Source organism: Gavialis gangeticus, unplaced genomic scaffold (genome assembly GCF_001723915.1).
Source record: "Gavialis gangeticus isolate Ggan-Ray unplaced genomic scaffold, GavGan_comp1, whole genome shotgun sequence".
NCBI classification, from domain to species: Eukaryota; Metazoa; Chordata; order Crocodylia; family Gavialidae; genus Gavialis; species Gavialis gangeticus.
The window spans coordinates 24,485,558-24,508,754 of NW_017728998.1; the positions used below are offsets into that span (position 1 = coordinate 24,485,558).

The following is a 23,197-nucleotide window of genomic DNA, read 5'->3' on the forward strand; positions in this document are numbered from 1 at the left end:
TCAAACCCACAACCTTAGTGCCCATGCCACCCTACCCCCACTTGCCTTGTTATACATGAGAAATGTTCTGGATCAATTGTATGTTTTGGCCTTTGAGAAGCAGGAAGAATTTATTCATCTAGAATAGTGCTGATGAGCAGCAGACAATGGAAACATAAAATTACAATTGCAATTAATGACTTGAATTCACTACCATCAAAAACTTGCAGAAGATGTTTCCACTACAAGGTCCCCAGTTTGTGGTCAGCAGCCATGGAACTGTGAAAGGTTTATTCTGGCCACCAGAGGGCCCATATCTAGTCCTGGGAAGATAACAAACTATTGAGGATAGTTTCAGAAGTGAAGAGGAGTGGATCCTGGGAATGCTTAATTAATCAAACATGAATAAAAGCATATATAGCGGCAGATCCTCAGAGCTGGGAATAGTGAGTTTGTGCTGATCTGGTGGCAAACGGCACCAGACCTAAACTGGCAGTGTAAGATTTCCTTCCCCCACATCTTCCCACTTGCTCCTTGCAGTCCCTAGTGTGGAAAGTGGGCTGAGGGCATGGGTGATGCAATCTGTAAATCATCGGATTGAGAATTGAGAGCTGTTCTGCCAGCACAAGTGGGAACAGCCCTCAGATCCAAATTCATGGATTTTGACTTGAAGACATAAAGGCCACATTTTTTAAAAGCTTGTACAGGTATGAACAGCCTCACCTCTCAACTGGCAGCTGGTGTCCAGGAGAAGGAAAGATATGGTCCAAACTGTCTAGGAAGTCATTGTTATGATCACTTCAAGCCAAATCTTTCATTTAGCCTTGCAATACTCCTACCAGAGAGTTAATATTATTATTCTTCATTTACCATAAGGAAACTGAGGCGAGAAGCTTATGAACGTTCCCTATCCTGAGGAAATCACGGCTAGACCTGTACTAGAACGTATGAATTCCTGACTGGCAGTCCCAGCCTCCAAGCTTACAGGGTTGCTTTTGTCAGATTCATAGCACATATCCTTATATGTCTTAGCCTTTTTCTTAAGACATAATTAGGGTACAAATCCTTCTCTGATTCACAGCATGACATTCTATTTTCTATTCCACTGTTGCTCTGTGCACGGAAGAATGGATGCTCTATGCATAGAACAACTAAAGAACGTGCACTACAGAAACTGTGGATCACAAAAGATTGGCTTAAAGAAGCTTGTTCACCTATACTTCACTAGGTGGTGGCTACAAGGGTTTTCAGTGTAAATCACTGAGGTTGGGTTTGAAATTCAGGAATACCTGCTTGTAAATGATTATGGCCTCATCAGTAGAATCTTATTACAAGGAAAAATATTAAGTAATTGATGTCCAGCATTTCGATCTATCACCTTCTGCATGTGTATGTGTCAGGAAAGCCTCTGCAGTCTCTGATATTTGTTCTTAGTGTTAAGAATATTTATTTTATATTCTTTCTCATATAATGCTTGCTGCATTTTCCTCCTCTGCTATCCTGTTGTAAATAAGCCTCATTCCCATTTATTTATTATCAGTGAATGTGCTGCTGCATTAAAAGGTACTAAAGGTTACTGTTAACTTGAAAGATACACCTTCAGGGAATGTTAAATTAAGAAAAGTGTAACAGGAGTGTTGTAGGGAAGTGTCCGAACCAGAGTACTTAAATCAAATAGACACTGGAGACAGCTGATTGTGAAAACCTAATTTTACCAAGCCAAGTAATACAGTAGTGATGCATGATGGGCATATGACCATAACCTCTGGTGCTTTCACCCCAAGGAAGAAGAGTTTATTATGTATGATCTAGGAAACATTTTGGGCCCTGTTTTTAAGGACACATATAAGCCTCAAACCTACTGTTGAGGGGGGTTGGGTGAAGCCTCCTAATTTTGCTACTGCTTCTCTTCAGCTGAGAGGTCTGCAACTTCCTTTTTTCAAACTGGTCATTCAATGCACAAGGACCAGAACCTTTCCCAATCAGTGGCCATTTGTCATGTTCCTGGAAGTTATGTGGTTATTAGCAAAGGTAAGTAGTGGACAAACTGTAGAGCTAGCCTGTGGGTTAATCCAAGAGACATGGCCATATCCTGGAAACATCAATACAAAGCCAGTACCTAAGCATTACTTTGGAACAGCTAAAATAATTGTTTAGCGAGATTTTTTTTATATTTATGACTCATCAATCCTTGAAAACAGGATTTCTTATATAATGCAAGTGCTGACACAGACTCTGTTAGAGCGGTGTGACTGCAGCTGTATAATTACAACTTTCAACTTGATATTATGGACCTTAGGTTATGCTGTTCAGACAAATGATCTATTGTATTGCAGAGACATTTTCCTCTTAGCCATATTGCCCACAGAAGAATAAGAACTATATTCACAGATCAATGCATAGAAGTTTAGTCATATAGCACCTGTAGTATTATATGAGACTATGCCCTATGGGGGTTGCATAGGTTCATAATTGCAACTTTTTCTTCTTGCTTTTTTTTTTTTCTTGTAGTTGGTACTTTTTTTAGAAGTTCTATCCAAATAAAAGGAAGAATAATCTCACACTGAGTCTGGATAAATGTTACAGTTGTCTCACAAATGCTGTATTATTTCTAGCCATTCCAAAATAATATAATTGTCCTACTGCTGAACTACAGATTTTTCTCAGTATGACACAGAACTCTAAAATGTCAGGTCCTGACTCATGGTGTTTGGTGGAATAAATAAAAAGTACCAATATGTTATTCAGAACTGACAGCATTAATGAAGATGTGCCATGGGGAGAGAGAAGACAATATAAAGCCCCAGTTATATTTATCCCTAACTTCTACTGAGGCTTAATGAATCTATTAAACGAAAGATGTCCACCTTTGGGTGTAGACATACCAAACTTACTACATGGTTGATACCTACTGCGATACTGTAAATAATCTCATTTATTTCAGTAGAGCTGTTTTCAGCAATAAGCACAATTCTCAGTGTTTGCGGTATGCAGAACCAACTGCTGTTTACTTGTTTCCCTACGTTTTCTTTTATATCCCAAATAGAACCGCATGAGAGTCTATGGTGACAATAATTGTTAAAAGACTTGTGCCACATACCTTTTGCATGGGAAAAAAAAATTAGTAGGTAGATGGGACACTTTTAAATAGTGCACTATTTGTGAGGCTTACTAACAAACTGGAACTCATTGAAAGGTAAAGCAAAGTAAAATAGGATGACTATATAGAACTGCATACCATATTCTTCATATTCATTGATATAATTTGTACATACAGGCTAAGGACAGACGGTCAAAAAGCTTGAGGCTGAATCAATTTAATCTTTGCAGGTTAGTCTAAACTGCATAAATTGAACTGATAAGCAAGTGAACAGATGTTCTGGAAATGCAACCACATGCCTGCAATGGCCCAGTCCCAAAGCCAGGGAGCACTAGAACATGCCTCCCTGCTCAGCTGGAGCAGACAGCTTGGGCCAAGGCTAGCCCACCCGCCCTTCAAGGTGGGGTTTGCAGGGGAGGTGAAAAGCATCCTGGGGTGCTGGGAGACTGTGAGTTAATTTGAATCTGGAGGGGATCTGGGATAGACATTCAATAAACTGATTTAACTGAAATGGTTTCAGCCATTTTGAAAGTGGTTTATGTGCACTGAACTTCTGTTGTGTTACAGATTTGTACTGGTTTCTGATCACTTATACTGGTTTATGCTTTATTTTTGTCCCTACAAACAGGGACTAAGCACAAATTCCTACTCATTCCAAATTGTAGGATTGGACCCTCAAAGTCAGAGCCCACTAATGCATATATTAAACTTATAGGGCTGCCTTTTTTGTCTTACTAGCACCAGTATGACTTGTACATAACTCTCTTGACTTCAGTAGAATTATTCTCAATATATGCCAGTGAGAACGCACATCCCAGGATCTATATATCTAACCAAACATTGCATTGTTCTAATGAGAGACCACCAACAAAGGAAAATATTTCCAACCCATCTCTTTTAAAAATGGCATTTTATTTGGTATATTTACTAAAAATGCAATAAGTTGCTTTGTCGAGTTTGCCTCTTAAAGCGTCTAACAAATGGTGGATTCTATTAGTGGTCTTCAGTCTTGCAATAGATAAAACAGTTTCTTAAAGAGTTTTGTTGAACGAATTAACAAAATGACTCAAAACTGCACTAATGGTTAACAGCTTTTTTTTATTAGCAACACTGAGATAAGTTATTGAAGCATTTTAGTATTGTTTTACATTCCATTCAAAACTGACCTAACTTGTAACTCCATATACATTAAAGATATAGTTTGACACTTATTCAGAAAGCAACAATTATTAAACTTACATACCTTCATTACCAGGAAACCTCAATATATTTTCTAATTACTTTCAACAATACTCTATTCCAAAGCACATGATAACCCAGCAGAAGTTTACACATTTCATTTCAATCACAGGTTTTTAAATTGTGGTTGTCAGAGTGCTGTTCATTGAATTTTACTGTCTTTCTTGGTTAATATTGGAAAACCTGGCACAATATGCTAAGCTGGAAATATTGCTTTAAGAATATGAAAAAGATAACTACAGTTTTTTTCCCCTGCTAAAGCATTACAAAATACAGGACCATCAAAAACTGAAATAGAAATGACAATAAATAACCTTAAAACTTTTAAGGGAACTTCCATTCATACTAAAGTCCATTCCCTAGGCTTGCTAAATACATAAATAACAGAACATATCATAAACCTCTATTTTTGGATTACTGTGATGATTTGTTATATATTGTGGATAAGCTGAGTATACATATATTAATGCCTACATTTAAGAGTATCTGCTTCACAAACATAGGTATGTCATTTTTTCTTTGCTGAAGTAATTAACAAGCCACAGGTAATTAAATTTATTCCAGGTAGTCTAATCACCAAGGTACATTAGAGAAAAAAACAGCAAGTCCAGATATTCAATATTGTATATAACAAAGTCTCACCTGTGAGAGAACTTTCTAAATTACTAATATTTCAAAGAAGAATTTGATTATTTATTTCAGAAAGCCAGAAAAATAAAATGACAATTGCTGTCAGACTAATTGTTTAAAACCAGTCTTAGGATATAGTATTTTTTGCACATTTAGTTCTTACTTAAACAAGAACATATATATTGTTAGTGCAGGCTTATGAGAAGCTATAGCAGTGCTGGATATCAGATCGCAGAAGAGATATACCTGAACCAAAACCCAGATGGGAATATTTTCTATCTCTGGGAAGATCTGGATACAGACCTTACCTTTTTCTCTCATGCCTAGATCTGTGCAATATCCAATCATTGCAATTTAAATTAAACCTGGACATTACAAAACATATGTTGTTCAGAAATTGAAACTTAGGATAAAACCATACAAGTCTGAGCTGTAGAGTAGCATCTTGCCTCTGCAAAGAAAAAAACAAACAACATTTCTATGGTAGGGATTTGTGCTGTTATGGCTGGCCAGAGATACCTGAATCTGGGGTACACATTAAGGCCTCCTTTTGCAAATGCATGTCCCTCTTTCAGATCCAGTCCTGTGAGAACCTGCTCCAGTAGGAACAGGGAACACTCAGCACTGCTCAGCAGGATCACATACTATGGAGGTTAATTATCTGAAATTCAGGGAACAGGGGTACATCTACACGTGCACTTTAATGCACACTAACTGATTTTAATGCACAATAAAGCATCAGAAAAAACCATGGGCGCTTATACACATACAGAGTGGCTTCTCTGATGTGTTGTAATTACAGTGCGTCAGAGCAGACTTGGTTAATCAAATCTGCTAGAACGTGGTAATTACTGTGCTCCAGCAGACTCCAACATCATGTATATTAGCATCCCCACATTGAAAAATTGTAGCAGAGGTACTTTAACTAAAGCTGATTTGAAGAGCTTTAAAGCGCCCCCACTACCATTTTTCAGTGCAGGGATGCTGATACACATAACATTCTTGGAGCCTCTTTAATTTAAGTGCTTTCACCGCCTCTCAGAGCACTTCTATAAACGCCCCGTGCTCTTTAGCTAATGTGCATTAAAATAGGCTAATGCACATTATTCTAGTAATTCACAATGGAGGCACTAGATTTAAAGTGCATTACCTAAAGCACATTAATTGAACATGTAGATGCATCCAGGGTTAGCTGGAGGTTAATACCAAAATAGAAACATAACAAGAAATAAAAAGTGTGCCTTACTGAACACTGGGGTGCTGGTGACCATTCTCACCCAGCCAGGTTCTGATGTATCATAACACAACATGATCAAATTAAATGAAAATGAAGCAATGACATTTAAAGCCAAATAAGCACAGGACCTGATTCTCCAACACTTAAGCCAGCAGTTGCACTAATCAAGAGTAAGGAATACAAGACTGAGTCCTTAGTTTCTGGTTAGGAAGTCACTGTTGATTCAGACAGTAGCTTTTTGAGCCAAAAATATGCAGCAAAAGGATGGTAACATAAACAAGGCTAAATGTCAACAGTGTTTGCAGACTTACAGACACCATCCATTTGTTTGTGCTGAAATGACTAGTGAACCATTTGGCAAATACAATGCTATTCACAGACCAGCCCTTTTATCTAGCAGCACAAACTTCACTGGATCACTGGCATTCCCAGTTAATTAAAAAAGGAAGGAAGCCATATGAGTGTGATTTAATATTACCATGCAAATGATAATGCAACATCCTAAATGGAGCTAAAACCTAATATTGATTCACTTACTTGGGTGCACACTAAAAGTAACTCCAGAAAACGCAGTGGAGCTGCACTTGTGGAAGACCCAGTTCTGAGATCAGAATCAGGTCTCGAAAGTCCTGACTGACAAGTGAAGTAAACAGTTTCCCAAACTCTCGTACCAACAAAGGCGGCAAAATAATTCTTTTAATACATTTCTAAAATGGCTTAAGAAGAAATACTTTGATTATTCTTGCCATGGCAGAAGCCAGCCGTTTGTGGTAGTACCTTGAACTAAATTACACATGGGTGCTATGCTTTCCTGCACCAAAGACCAACCTGTCTCACCCATAGCTGCACTAAAGGTAGGAAGTTTTCAGGCTCTTTGGGTATCTATACACATGTTCCAATTCTAATTAGGACGTGTCAGAGCACACTCGATTAATTGAGTCCAGTCTGAATTCTAATTAGAAAGCACTACTATCACCACAGCATCACATGTATAAGACCCCCAGGTTCAAAAATGGCCACTGGGGCATTTTTACTAAAGCTCATCAAATGAGCTTAAGTTAAAGCATCCCACAGCCATTTTTAAATGCATGGGGGCTTAATACATGTGATGGTGTGGTGTTTAAATTAGAGTGGCTCTCTGGAAATCACTCTAATAAAACCCCCCTCCACCTCCTGAGCACATGTATAGGCAGCCTTTATTCCTACCTAACATGGCTTCAGTTGTATAAAATGGATACAAGTGAAGTTAGCACCAAAATGTGGCAATTAAAGCAACTGTTTTCTGCACTGCTAGCTGTGGCACTCCACAGGTTTGGAAGTGTTAGTGTTAGTCTTTTTGTTTTTTAACTTCAGAGGGAGCAATCATTTAGCCTAACTAAATCCATCTACTAAAATATTGGGATAGAGGACTATAATTATGTGACACTAAAGCAATAATAATAATCAGACACAAACTATCTTCCTCCTCTCCCAGTCTACCTTCCTGTGCTACTAAAAGCAGTTCCACACTCAGAAGGTGTTTGAAATGCTATGTTTGTAGTGACTCCATCCTAAGCACCTTGGCTAAGTGCAGACAGTCAAAAAGCCTGAGGAGAAATTGATTCAATGTTTGCAGGTTTCTCTAAGAAGCACAGGATGAACTGAACTCATGTTCAGTTCTCCATTGGGAAAGGCAGCCAGATACTTGCACTGGTCCAGGACAGAAGGTGGGGGATGCTAGAGCATGACTCACAGCCTGAAAGACATTGCTGACCTAAGCCAAGCCAAGCCAGATGAGCCAGGGTCATCCCTGATTGGCTGCCAAGTATGTGCCCCCAACCCCCTACTGTCCCTCTGCAGCGGGAGGAAGGAGTTCTTGTCCTGGTGCCATGGGGCTGCCCACACAGGGGAGCCTCCAGGACAGGGGAATGCCTCCCATCTGGCTCAGCTGGACCATATGGGGGGGAGGGAATCCCCCAGACTCCTGTGGCAGGGGAGGCCAACTCCTTGAGGTGGTTCCCCCTTGCATGGGCAGTCCCCTGGCACCCAGATGGTGTACTGCTTCCCACCAACCATCAAGGGGGAAGAGATGAGAATCTTGGCAGACTGGGGCTTGGGCTGGGGCTGGGGGTGGCTCTTTTTCCACTTCCCCCCCTGCCCTACTGGACTGACAGGCACAGGCAGGATGCAGGCTAGGGAGCAGGGGCTTTGCCACCTCAGCTCTGTGACAGCCCAGGGGCAGGGCCAGCCCAACCCAGCTGGAGCAGACAGTACAGCTGAGGCTAGTCCACGTGCCCTGTGAAGATGGCTTGCAGGGCGCAAAGCACCCTGGGATTGTGGGGGCCTGCAAGGTAACTTGAGTTGGAAGGGGATCTGGGACAAAAGTTTGATAGATTGGTTAACCTAATTTCATAGATTCATAGATTATAGAGTCATTAGTTAAGTCTGACGTGACATCCATCCACGTCTATATTAAACTGGGTTCGGCCATTTTGAAACTGCTCTACGTGCACTGAACATCTGGGCATTTATACACATACCCAGAGACAATGCATGCCCCCCTGAAATTGGCCCTTGACAGCTGGGGAGTAGGGAGCACCAACTGGGGCTCCCCTGAGAAGCACCAGCAGCACTTCCGGTTTTGCCTGTGCTTCTGGGGTCAGCAATCAGCCACTGGTGCCCCCCCAGAGTCAGGAGGCACCAGTTGCCCATGCACATACCTTTGTCTACTCCAACGCACCGGAAATCCAGCGTGTCAGAGCAGAATCAATTCATGGAGTCTGTGGAGCATGCAAACTGATATGCCCAGTGCTGCATCGCATGCATTTGTCTAAACAGCAAAATGTGCATCAGCGTGCAGAAAATGGTGGCAGTGCACTTTTGAACTAAAACAGCTTTGATGTGTTTTAGTTCAAAAGTGCACCACTGCCATTTTCTCATCCCTGATGTGCATTTCACTGTTTATACAAATGTATGCACTGCAGCACTGGGCACTTTTTAACGTGCCTGGTGGCACATGCATGTGTACAAATACCCCCTGTCTCTGTTACAGGTTTAAACCAGTTCCTGATCACTTATACTGGTTTATGTGTAATGTTTGCCCCTAGCCCTCCTGTCTAAGCAGAAGTGGCCTATTTCAAGACTGTTCAACTGGCACTCCATGGGCTGCATGCAGCCAGCAAGGGGTTAAGTTGCAGCCCATCCTCAACCCCTGCTTCTGTTCTAACCCCTGCTTCTGTTCTAGGCTCCTGGCCCAGCCACTGCTCCCTCTCTCCACTCCCAAAATTTCAGTTGCAACAACAACCAGAGTCTCCAGGTTTCTCCCTCCCTCCTCTGGCTTTCACTGCCTGCACCTGCCCCAGGAAGAAAGGAAGCCAATATGTTTGTAGTGGGGCAAACATAGTGGTTGCATGGCTGGGTGAGCCTGAGGCTGTGTGGGCAATACGTGCAGCAGTGATGGGGAAAGGCCTGTGCAGGTACATGGTGCAACAGTGGGGCAGGGTACATGGGTGTGCAGTGCAGTAGTGGGGGAAGGCATGGGCACATGGTGCAGCAGTGAAGGGGGAGAGGGCCCCTTACAGATGCACAGTTGATTGGAAGGGGAGCCATGGGTGCATGGTGCAGCAGTGGGGTTGGGAGCATCCTTATGGCTTGTGACCCAAGGACCTGCAGCTCACTTTGGAGTGGCTGGCATGTGTGAAACTCCTGCTGATATGGCCCGTGATGTATTCAGCTCTTGACCACCTAGAAGTTGGGCAGCTCTGTTCTATTTGATTTTCACACAGAAGGAAAGCTGAAAATAAGGCGGAGCCAGTGCAAGTAGATAAAGGGAGCATGAAGGGAAATAGATTAAATTTAAAAGACTAACATGGAACTAACTTTTCAGGACATTGTCATATAAATTCTGTAACAATACCAACTAATGTCCACCAATATCTCTGTCCAACGGTTTGTTCTGGAGCTACATGTTCCTTGAAAGCCTTAATACATTCCATGCATACACTGCATATAGGGATTTTTCTTGTCTTAGGCACAAAGCATAAAGGGCTTGGGGGCTTGGAGGGGGACATTTAAGAAAATATATCCTGTGCATGTCTAGAACAAATTAGTGACTTGGGATAGGAGGCATAACTGTGTTAAAAAATTCAACATACATGTGGAGGCAAGTAGGGAGAAGGAGGAGACCTAAATAGAAACAAATACTGATTTTTATAGCCCTTTCCTTACAGAATAGTGACAGACCATGGCAACTTTAATCTCCACATTGCATTAGAATTAATAAAGGTGTAAAAATAGCAATATACTAACTAAGCCAATCTTTACATAGTCAGAAGATTTTTCATTATGCTGTACACCTCCTCCATGTCAAATGAATGCTAAGCTCAGCTGAATTGGGGGCTACAAATCACTTTCCAGATGCATAAACGTATCCTCATTCATGAATAGCATAGGGCATCAGAGACAATCTAGTTCAGCTCACTGGAATGTCCATTCAAGATGCAAGCACTGAGTCTAGGCAAGTTTAGGAAGTCAGAGTGCATCCCAAGCTGCACTGCCTCCTTCCTGTCTGCTCGCCATCCAACTATGTAAGTAAAAGGGAGATATGAAAAATATCTTATGTGATTGTGGTGACGTAGAAAACATGCTCTGTTTTTATATAATATAAAATTAAGAATATTTTGCAAATTTGTAATGCCTTCCAAGCATTTCAAATTATTTTACAATTATGCTTCACAGCATCATTACAGCCATATTACACCCAAGGAAACTGAGGCACTGCCAGGTTAAGTTACTTGCCAAGGCCACGTAACAACCCAGCTGGAATCAGATTGCACCATTTCTACTCCTGTGCTTTATACACTAAGCCATAATTCCAAGCCAAAATCCACTAGCAAGTCAGTTGAAACTGACTTTACCTATCTGAAAAATTAAACCCAACTTCTATGGAACCAGAAATGTAATTTAGTAAGTGTAGTCAAACTAAGGAATACTCCTAATTCACTCCAATACATTATGGTATTTTAATAATTATGAAAAAATCTTTGTGACAGAAGAAAGAACAAGAGACTTGTCTCTGTAATCACATACAGAGAATAAAGTGGGAAAGTACAGTATCCGAGAAATGTCCTAATAATGCTGACGCTCCTGGGATGTTACTGATGTTCACATGGCAACAACCTTTATGTTCACTGGCTATACACCACTGCCCCCCTTTCTTCAGTCGTGATGGGCTCCCAAAATACAAAGAATGTCTCTGAGCCTATGAGCAATGCCCTGAAATCTGATAGCAGATTAGGGTCTCTAACTTTCTGATCTCTCAGACAGTAAGAGAGACAGTGAGGACCATTATTGAGGTGCTGGAAGGCTGGAGCTAATAAATTTGCAGCATGCTCCTGCTGGCTAATCCTCAAGTGCAGAAGCATCAGGTGAGACTCCCCACACTAACACACACAGATGGAGCACGATTTCACAGAACAAAATGTCATAGAGAAAATGAAAACACATGACAGAATTCACAACAGGGTGGCAACTAAACTAACCAAATAAGAAATTATCACCACTGGGCTTGTTGGTCCTGATCCTCTTTTGTTAAGAGATATACAGAAAGGTTAATCAAACTATTTAAATCATGAGCTCTTGACTCCTTTTCTGCAAATGAACAGAAGAAATGTCAGCTAAGACTTTGAAAATGCTCTTTTTGGAGGGAGGAAAAAGGACAACTCACACTGCATTTAAATGAAAAAAAAACTTATGAAATGGAGCAGACAAGCTTGTGTCGTGTAAGATTCCCCCCATGCGTCAAGTTAAATGCATTCTCACTAGGTAGAAATTGTGAAATAGAGTTGATCTTTAATAAATTCTCATAAACTCAGCAATGCATGAAATGCCTATTGAATTGATTGGAAGGTGGAAAAACGAATAGAAGTAATATGATATAATTTCAGTACCAGCATTAGTGGCTTTTTTGTTTTTAAATCTTCTCTAAATGCTGGATTCTTGTTGGCATGCAGATTCCTGAAGATATTATAAAGGAGCAGAACACATGTTATTTTTAACACAGCAAAGCCATGAGGAGTTTGCTGGAAAAATGTTTTCAGTGGCCTTTAACTTTTGTTTTTTTGATAAAGTTGAGGTTTTTTTGTTGTTTTCATGACTTCACAACTTCTTAACATCATTTCGCAGGGATGAAAATGTATGCCTCGTGGGAAGTTATGAACTACATTGTAGAAGTAGTATCAGAAATCCATTCACTGATTTCTGATCACACGTTGATCGCATTTCTAACTACCTACTTCTAGTTCAGTTAGAAAAGACACATTGACCAGTAAAGCACTGCAAATACTTGTGCATGTGTCTCTTTTCCTGAAGTTAAGAAAAGGCCTTATGTATTTACAGGACTAGGGCCTATGTTTTGAGTTGTCAAAACCTGATGAATGTAAACTACTCTTTCTCTTAGCTTGTTATATCATGCAAAGGAAGTCCTTGCTGTAATGAACACTTATGCTGATCGCAAGTTCTACTTTCGATTAAGTTTGTAGGCAAAGTGAAATCTTACTCCAATACTTCTCAGGATTGGAAACACATCAGGGGTCCCCATCTCTTCCCTATCATCTGCTAGCACTACTTTTTTGAAAATGACTAATTTTCAAAGGGACTATGTCCTAGAGTCTTATTACAACTAAAAGAAGGCTTCAAGAATGGTAGATGAATTTAAAAAAATAACCTCTGTCATATTCTGCCCAAATGATTTTATCTTTTCACTTTTGGCAAAGAGAATGTCTCAGCTGAAGACATAAAACTCCATTTAGTAAATCAGAGATAAATAAGGATAAGTGTTGCATTTTTTTTAAATTACCTGCAGGCATAATCTTAATTAGGCAATTCACAACTTGTACAACCTCGAGTTAGAACAGTGAAAACAGTTATCTAGCCTCTGAAAATAATCAAATATAACTACTTTATGGCTCACATTGAAACAAGTCACAAAAATGTAAAAAAGAGGGGGAAAACCTGAATTTCTGCCTACAGAGAGGAATTTTCCATCCACTTGGCATATAATTTGATTAGCGTTATGTAAATTAATTTAATATGCCCTAATCCAATAGAAAGAAAAAGAATGAGAAAGTGGGATTGGTTTGTCAAATCATCCAGCGTTTTTCTTAGGTTCTTTCTTGTAATATCAAAATACTGAAAAGTTTGCAAGTTACCATGTCATTTTTATAGAACTTTTCCCCCTTGTATAAACTAAAGAAGTAAATGTCCCCTTCAAATGCCACTAGCACAGATCTTCTATATTGTCGCTATTCTAATTTAAAAATATATATATAATTTCTAAAAGAAATTAGATAAGTGTATGCAAATCTAGGCTGCACATAGAGGGCTATCTTGAGCTGTCAGCTACATGCATGCAGAACCACTGATTTCAGTGGTGGAAAACACATAGACTAAAATTTAGCCCACTGGGTTTTTGTTAACCTTTTTTTTTTTAAATTGTATTTCCTAGCAAACATGATTAAGTATATTTAGAGAACAGCTTTGTGATTCTGCACAAATGTTTTCTGAAATGGTCTAAAAGAAGGTCTAAAACTTACCACACAAGTCAGGTCTCTTGATACATCCACTACTTGATGTGCTACTTGCAAGTCCATTAAAGGCTGCTAAGCCATCTGAGCTGTAAGCTCTTAAGACTGATAACATGTTCATCTGCTTCTCCAGGACCTGGGGACCCTGAACTTGTTCGGGTTTCATTACACCTTGTGCGGTTTCATGGGAGGAAAGAAGATTCTGACTGTGCCACTGCTTTTCTGATGTTTGTGGCAACGGTGATATGAGTCCTTGTGTTGATGGTGAGGTGACTGTATTTTGTATATTGTCACCTCCTTCACTGCATTCTTTATTTAGGGCAGACAGCGGCTTGTTCATAATATCTGGTTCTGTTTCAATGTCCTCATCTTCAATGTTTTCTTCCTTGGAGGATTCCATATCCTCAGATGAAGCTATGTCAGACAGGTCATCAGTAGCACTTTTATTTACAGAGTCAGAGAGCAGCATATTTGAGTCATCTTCAGATTGTGTTTTTACTTCGGGGTCATTACTGGTGCAAGAATTTTGTGCTCCCGTGCCAATAACACCCGGATAAACACCAAATTGCTTGTAGAAGTCTGTTGTAAAATTACAAAAAGGAGACTCCATATGGCTGGGCCAGGAAGCATTCTTTTGTTCTGCCAGCACCTCTTTATTTTGTCCTTGGGTCATTTTCTCAGAAGCAGAGTCCAGCTGGCTGATCAAATTTGAAACTATTGCCTCTTTGCTGGACTGTCCTGAGGAGGGGAGCAAACTGACTTTATTTGCTGAAGCCAAAGCTTCCCAAGATTGATCTTTGCTATTTCCTAAAATATTATCTTTACGTTTAGCTTTGCCTAAGTGATTAGCTTGGAGATGCAGTGCCATTAGTTCCATAGATGAAGTTGTAAAGGAACAAAATAAGCAGCCATGCCAAGCAATATTGTCTTGAACTGTGACAGATGAACCTGGAAGTGAGGTGGCATCTGGTCTCACAGATAAGTCAAGAGGTTCATATTGGGATTTTTCTGCTTTTCGTTGTGAGGACTTGCTATTTATTTTTTCCTCGCTGCTATCTGAGCCCAGAGTTTTTGTGGAAAGTGGATCTGATTGGGCCTTATCCTTCATTTCTTTTTCCTTCTTCAAGGAACTCAGGACAAAGCTATCCATGAAAGCTTGCAAAGACCCTTGAAAGTTCACTCCATTTCCAACCATGCTCTGATAAGCTCGGCCGAGTTCAGAAAAGTGTGTTCCTTTGGAGGATATGTCAGAACCCTTCATATTCTCGGAAGACACATCAGAAGACATACTAGCTGCTTGTCCTTGTTGGTCTCCAGAAGAAAGCATTCCTGATGCCCACTGCTGAGAGACCATGCCACTTCGGAAATCAATGCCAGGAAGCCCCTTGAAGGCTCCTCTCAGTATGTCTGGCCTTATAAACACCGATCCTTTACTTGAGGTTTCATCCTTGTGTTCTTGACTTTGAGACCCAGGGAGAGGTCCTGCTCCATTCTGTCGCTCCCGATGGTGCCGTTCCAAGTGGTATTTGAGGGATGCAGACTGGGTGCCAGCATAATCACAATGTGGACACTTGTAAGGTTTCTCACCTAGAAATTTGTGTAAAAAGACAAATACATACTGTGTTAGCTGTGCTTTGGTCTATGGAGCAATGCAGGAAAATCAACTTTTGTTCTTTAAACATAAAACCCCCAGCTAACAGATAATTTTTAAGAGATGTTTCTTTAATACAGGAATAATTAATCATTTTAAGATTTTTTTTAATGGGATCCTAGCATGTGGGGCTATTCAGGAATGACATGCTATCTACACACAATTAGCTATCTTTTTCTTAATCTAACATGTAGAAAACTGTTGTAGAATTAAAAGCTATGATTATGAAAATGAAGCATAACAATTTCAACCACAGTAATCATTAAAAATACAAGTTAAAAAAAAGAGAGACGAAGTATGTAACAAATGGATGGTTGCAATATTTTGTGTATACAATTGCTCTAAAATTTGTTTAAATTATACACATGGAAACCATTTTTAAACCTAAAAATTTTATGGCACTGTTACGCAAGACTGAAATGAATGATTTAAGTCTTGCTCTGCAGTAAATCATGGATATAATTAGCAAATGGCATACTGCACAAGTAATTTATCATTATTTGGAGGGCACCATTCCAGAAGGATTCAAAGATCTGCAGACCTACTGCATTGTTTCTAAATAAAGAACTATAAATACAGATTCTATAAAATATTAATATCATTACAGTACATTATGATTGCAGCATGTAAGAACATATAGTTAAAATAAAAAGTAGTCAATAAAATTAAAAAGAAAACGAGTAGTAAAAAGGTACAAAATATATTTAAGTTCTGTACTTGAAATTAGCATTATCTACTGTTTTTTGCAGTGGCTTAAATTTGTACTAATGGCATTTCTAATGTTCTAGTAGTAAAAAGTGTAATTTACCTATAATAAGCACTTTTCTAGAGGATAAGGATCAGCTTAAATAGTGTTTTAAAACATATAAGATGATTTTTATGAATTAAATATATATTTCAACTCAATACTAAACTTTTATTGTTCTTCTCATGATTTAAATGAACTCAAAGATATTACACATATATTAAATATTCACATACAATCATAGATATATATCCAGAAAGAAAATACATCTAAATAAATATAAATTCAAATCTATGCAGAGCACTTGTTAGCAATCAACGTTTCCTTGTAGAGTTGAGAAAGGAAATACTCACGGAAAGAGACAGGAGTCTGACAGTACTGTAAGCTTCTTTTTAATAGTGCCCTGTCAATTAGCAATTATTTTTATGAGGAACCTCAACAACGAGAAGAAAGTGTTTTTTCTCTTATCGGTTTTTTCCCCGTCCCTCTAACGGATCTAATAGACAATGCAAACCTTCTGTGAAAGCATTCTGGGAATATGTAATTGTCTTAAAAATTCTTTCAGAAGAATAAGAATTGTACAATAAAACTGGATAGGTTATCACAGTAGTCAAAAAGTTACCAATTCTTGACTAACTTCAAAATCCATTTCCAGTAAAAACTGAAGGATTTTAATATTTTTGAGGGCTTAAGGGTTAAATAACAGTTTAAAAAATAGCTTCTTGTTTCAAATAACAGTTTCTTGTTGACTGTAATTAGCAAAGTGGGATTCAGCTAATGAACATTCAAGATGGCCATATAGCACTACCTGAACCAACCCAAAGATGTACTAGTAGCTACAATGCATAAAGAACTCAAACAATGTATGCCAGCCTTCAAAAGTCAGTAAGATGAAGTTGGCCACATATAGTCTGGCTTTCCCTCAAAACCAGAGAACTAGTCTAGTCTATTTTATTCTAATCAATTCAATAGGATAGGAAGTGTTTTAGGGCAAGGCAAGGGGTAATAAACGCAATTTGCCTATGTATATGCATCCATAACCTGAAATACAATTGCTGCTTGGTATATTCCCTCGTGCAGATTCTTCTTCTTGGCAGTAAGAATATTCTGTGACAGTTCTGCTGCTGGCCAGAATACAAGCTTACATTAATGTTGTTTTTACATCATAAATGGGCTCCAGTTTTTATAACGAGTTCCTGTTCTTCCAGACCTTGGTCCTATGTATTTGGCCCTACATGTTACAACCAATTCATTACAAGGTTTTTAATTCTCTTTGATACAAAAAGGGGATTTAAAACATTGTCCAAGAACTTTATGTTAGTCCAATTCTGATGCTGAGACAATATTTCTAAAAGCCCAGTATGTAAAATGCCTTCACTTTTTAATTCCAACTCCACTTAACTGAAAACTATTCAAGAGCACCTAGATCTTTACGTAAGTGTTAAATCATTGATCATTTCCCTTTATGATTATAACTCTTTTTGGGGTGTATCTAAACACTGAATGACAAGTGACATCATCATTAGAAATTGTGCTCTGCCACTTCAGATGCTGTGTGAACTGTTGATAACATACTTCCGCAATGATAAGGCAGATTTTTACAATATAGGCTGAGCTAATGATGCTATAAACATACAGGAGGTGCTTCAGGCAACAAGTATATTTAAAAATGGGTGCAAGGGAGTTAAAATATGCTAACTAAAGGAAATACTAATAATACTATGCACTCATAAAGTGCCTTCCATCCAAAGCACTCTGCACTGACAACATACTTTTATTTTTAATTGCTAAGCCCTGAAGATATTCCATTTTCCTTTCAAAGACCCATGGTAGAGTGACCTTCCCTTTGCTGAAGGAGACCTGGACATGACTCCCCGCAAATCCCATCAGCCCTAGCCTATAAGAGGATACCAGTTGAGACAGTTTGATCAAAAGTGCCAATTTCCCCTAGAGCTGAGTCCACTGAAACTAGAATGCTCCCATCTCTTGCGAGGCTGTGAATGAGGATTTAAACTGAGGGCTCAAACTCTGATCTAGCATGTTGCAATACACCGAGCCCCCATTAAATCAGAGGACTTGCCAAAAAATGGTGGCAGAGAAAAATATTTGAAAATGTTCCCCACAATCTAAATATGAAAGTGACTAGCTCATTTAAAAACAGTCCCCTTACAAAAGTAATTGCTGCGATTCCAGAAGCCAATATAGAGAAGTAGTTAGCATCTGATGAAGTAGGTTGTGGCCTATAAAAGTTTAAGGCTCTAGGCCTCTCTGAACCAGTGAGTTAGGCCTTCTGATGGAAGGTGGAATGAGCAGAGATGAACTGAAGTATCTCCAAAACTGTGAAGTTTAGGGATTTGAACAATTTCTAACTTGAATAATTGGTCAGAGATATTTACAAGGCACTCCATCTATCCAGACATAATGTGCCAAGTGTCAGTCCCAGCAGCAGTAGTTATAAACTCCTGGGGGAAAGAAATAGCCCAAATTTTTAATGAGAAACCAGCAAGATCCTGAACCTCCCTGTTTCTATCAGGAACTATAATAATACTAGGAAGCCTAAATAGCATAAACAAGCTAGGACTTTTCTTGTTAGAGGTATACTTGTTTGTATCTAATACTTTGATGAAATGTTTCAGAAATCTCATCCTCATGTAATGATTACCCTGATGTTAGTGCCAAGAGCAGCATCTGGGTGAGTCATTTAACACCTAATTTCTGCTTGCATAAATTAAAGCTGCCATGTAGAGGTGAGGAAAACATTACTTTTTTCAACAACTTTCCTAAATTTGATATCAAAGGGTCATTCTTTCATAGTTCACAATGGGACTGTCGGATAATTCTCTGAGCTTTATTTCCATCTCCACAAACCTTTCACAACCTAATAGAGAACTGTCCCAGTACCTGGTTATAAAACTATTTCATAAGACAGTAGTTATCTAGATGGCATAATCACTGCTCTCATCTACCTACTAGTCTCAGTTACCAGGCACAAGTCAAATCATAAGAATTGTTCTCTGACAGGATACAACAAAACAATTCAAGACTACTGTAAAAAGTGGACAATATCCTGGCAGACAAGTAGAATCAGACATACTGCCCAGTGGGAATTGTATACTTATACAGATCCAGCCTTAAGGAAAATGGCACCCTGGGTGAACTTATATTTGGCGCACTCCCTGCCCACCCCCCCACCATTCCTTTCCTTTGGGCCAGGGCCTCCCATGGGCAGAGGATGAAGAGCGGCACTTTGGTCCCAACCTGTGGCAGCGCTACAGGGACCTGGCTGGGATGAGGGCTTTCAGGTTTGAGGTTGGTCCCGTCCTGGCCACCAGCCCATGCCAAGTTCCTCTTCAGCTGCAGTTGGAGGCAGGGGGCAGGGATCAGCCAGGGCAGGGCAGGACCAGGTGGCACCCCCCTCACTGTAGGGACCTGGGAGATCACCTACCCCTAAGGCTGGCTCTGTACTTATACATACAATGAATTGCATAAACAACATGGATGTTTATCTTATTCAGACTACTACCACTCCCACCTATGGTTCTTATATACCACATAATCATACCATGCATAGGAAAAAACTACTGTGAAGCTAAACAAGAGCACTGACAGATTAAATATATAGATCTGTAGATTTTATGGCCAGAAAACACTATCTCGTCACTCTCCCTTCCAGCCCTAACATCTATGAAATCTATGAAATCTAGTCTGAATTTGTATAGATTCAGCTCCCAATCACTGCATCTCAGTGGGTCTTTTTTTTCTATTAAAGAACTGACTACTATGAGAAATCTCTTCCCCTTGTAGGTGCTACAGAATGTAGTCATGTCACCTGTTAACATTTCCTCACACATTTTCAAAGACACAAAATGCTTTTTGTAGCTCCTTTCTGCATCCTTTCCATCAAGTCTTGTGTCTCTGGCAAATTTTGCCAGCAACAATTTTAGATTTTCTTCTATATGACTGCTCACATTACAGAAAAGCATTGGCCCAGGGACCTCACTGGAAAAGCTCCTACTGCATGATGACTCCCTGTTTACAAATGTATTTTATAATATGGGCCACAGTGATTTTGTATACTGTTTTTTTATCAAAATGTCAAAAGTAATACATTATGTTAAGAAAATGACCATAAGAAACTAAATATTAATCTTTACCATCAACATATTAAATGAAGTATTTTTGGTAAGACCTATTTTCATAAGTATATGTTGATTGACATTAATTCTGCCACCATTTTTAATTCTTTACCAAACAAATCGCATATAATTTTTTCCATGTATTTTTTTAGGACTGTTGTTCAAATGGTACTAAAATAAATTACTCTATAGTTTATTACTAACAAAATAAATCACTGTAGTTTTTTTCCAGATTTTTTTTTTCTTTCTGAAATATTGGAACAGCATTAATTTGCTTCCTCAATGGTCTGGAACTTTCACAGTGTTCCAAGACACTTAGGATAGGGACAGAAGTTACACATAAACTGGCATAAATAATTGGAAACCAGTTCAAATCTGTAATACAACAGAAATTCTGTACATATAAACCCCTTTCAAAATGCCTGAAACCAGTTTAAAATAAACCTGGATAGATAACTGATTTAGGTTAGCTCAATTTATTGAACTTCTGTCCCAGATCCTCTCCAGATTCAAATTAACTCACCGTCTCCAGCATCCCAGGATGCTTTGCACCTCCCCTCACAGGGTGGGTGGGCTAGCCTTGGCCCAAGCTGTCTGCTCCAACCCAGCAGGAGGGCATGCTCTAGCACCCCCTGGCTTCTGGCCTGGGCCACTGCAGGCATGTGGCTGCATTTCTGGAATCAAAAATGAATGCCTGTTCACTTGCTTATTGGTTCAGTCTATGCAGCTTAGACTAACCTGCAAAGACTGAATCGATTCAGCCTCAGGCTTTTTGAGTGTCTTTCCTTAGCCTTAAGAATCATTTGATTTTAATGGCTGCCATTTACCATTCTTCTTATTGCATGTTATCATTCTAAAATAAATCTTCCTGCTCCTTTCTAAATAAAGGATAGAAATATTCATTTAATGCTTCTGTAGTTTTCTGTATCACAGTTGATAATTTTAGCATTGATGTATGATATCAGACATACACCATACTGTTTATCTAACTGTTCTTAACCTAAGTAGCTATAGATTTTTTCTGCTACCTTTAGCTTCCCTTATCAAATGTCTATATTTCCTAACTGCTAATTTGTACTGACTGCTTTCAGCTTTTCTATTATGTTTATTTATTATATATAAGACATATTTACATCTGCACTTTGCCTCTTACCACCAAAACAATTTCTGGTAGTACTCCTTCACAGCATATAGGCTCTTTACATTAGTTCAGGAACTTAGTCACACTGACAGCTCTTGCAGCTAGCAGCAGGGTTTTTGACATCACTCACAGACAATGTAAGTCAAATTTGGCCCCATATACTTCTACATATGGTTTTATTTTATGTTAAGCATAATGAAATCCAACAGCTTAACTCCAGTGAATATTGTTTAATAAAACTATTGAAAACATTTTATGGCATCTTTTATTTTATCATTGGAGTGGTTATTGATAACCTATTTTATTCATTGTACAGTAGATATTTTAGAAATGGATTGCTGTATGGTTTAATTAGTTCATTATTATGCCTATTCTTACACAGTAATTTCTTTTATCATTCTAATCATTCACTTCACACTTTTTAAACCAAATGGAATATCAAAGGTTCTGTAAGATTATTTTTGGATCATGCACATGTTTTACCACACAATTAATCTGTTTGTCAGAAATACCAGTTGACATCTTCCCTTTACGACTCACTTTACTCATACTTTAACTCAATAGATAAGATTTGGATATACTCCTCCATCTCACAAAAAAATAAAATAAAACAAAACATTTTTGATACTATGACTCAGTTTATTAAGGGGATTGCATTCTAGTACTTGACAAACAGTAAATGTTTTAATTTTTGGTAAAGTTATATAATTGAATATTTTCATTTATTTACATATTCTCTCTAAAATTTATTTAGTCTTTTTACATGTCTTTACTTAGTTAATGCACAAAGAGATAAATATGGTTGTTCCTTTGCAGTGAAGCTCCAGTACATTAATATAAACTGTACACTAATTCCCCCAAAGCATATATATGTTGTAAACCTGAAGACTTTTTACACAGCTGCTTATTGCTAAACAGTGCCTTGTCCAGAAGGGGACAATCTGTGTCTCTAATTGCTGTCACTGAAGCTGAGATTCATTATGTGACTTTCCCATTAAAATGTGAGCATTAATTTGTATAATGAAATATCACCCACTGCAGTGTTCATTAGCCATGCCCTACTGTATACTGCACATTGTTAGCTACCTAGAAACTGTAGTTAATTTCACTAATGGATATTTCCCTACTTAGTGTTTGGTAGGAAATTTATACTGTAACATTACCTCTTAAACTTTTAAGGAAATTTAAATTCAATCAATTATTTTCAACAAAAGTTTGGGATATCATTAAGGCAGGAAAAGGCAAGCTGTACAATGTTAAGGATGGGAAATCTGGAGAAATCTAGAGAAATGAAAAGTCCTTTTAGTTCATCTCAGAAATGTAAGAATAAAGGATGTTCAGTACCAAAATTGTCTCCTCTTGGAGCACACATCCCCATTTTCCTTAATTATTCATATTGCTCATCCCACTACAAGTGCCTTCAGAGAATGGCAACAGGCAGTCTTTTTTTAGGAAGAAGATGTGAATTGAATTCATTTAAACAGCACCATTTTTAGTGTATTTCATCAGTTCATCTAAGCAAGTTTTAAAATGCCACAGTTGCATTTTAAAGAGAATCGAGCAGCAGTAATGTTGCAGGATGTATATTATATATACATGTGTGTATTGTGTAGCATATGTAACACAGGTCAGTTGATATGGCTCTGTGAAGATTTTTCCCTTTATCTCCTCTTCAGTATGTGCATACAGCTCACATCCTACTCAGGCCAATTTCTGATTCATACATATGACTTTTTTACTCAGGCGAATACACAAGCCAGAGTATAAGCACACCCCA

General features: G+C 38.7%; 1 protein-coding gene across 7 annotated transcripts in view; it reads right to left on the reverse strand.

Annotated features, from left to right (window-relative positions):
• ZNF536 (zinc finger protein 536) overlaps positions 1-23,197 on the reverse strand; it is a 605,226-nt gene that overhangs the window by 218,978 nt on the left and 363,051 nt on the right. For all 7 annotated transcript variants that reach the window (XM_019505631.1, XM_019505629.1, XM_019505627.1 and 4 more), the window contains one exon: positions 13,757-15,334. In XM_019505631.1, coding sequence (XP_019361176.1) covers positions 13,757-15,334 — 1,578 coding nt within the window. The remainder of the gene's footprint in view (positions 1-13,756; positions 15,335-23,197) is intronic.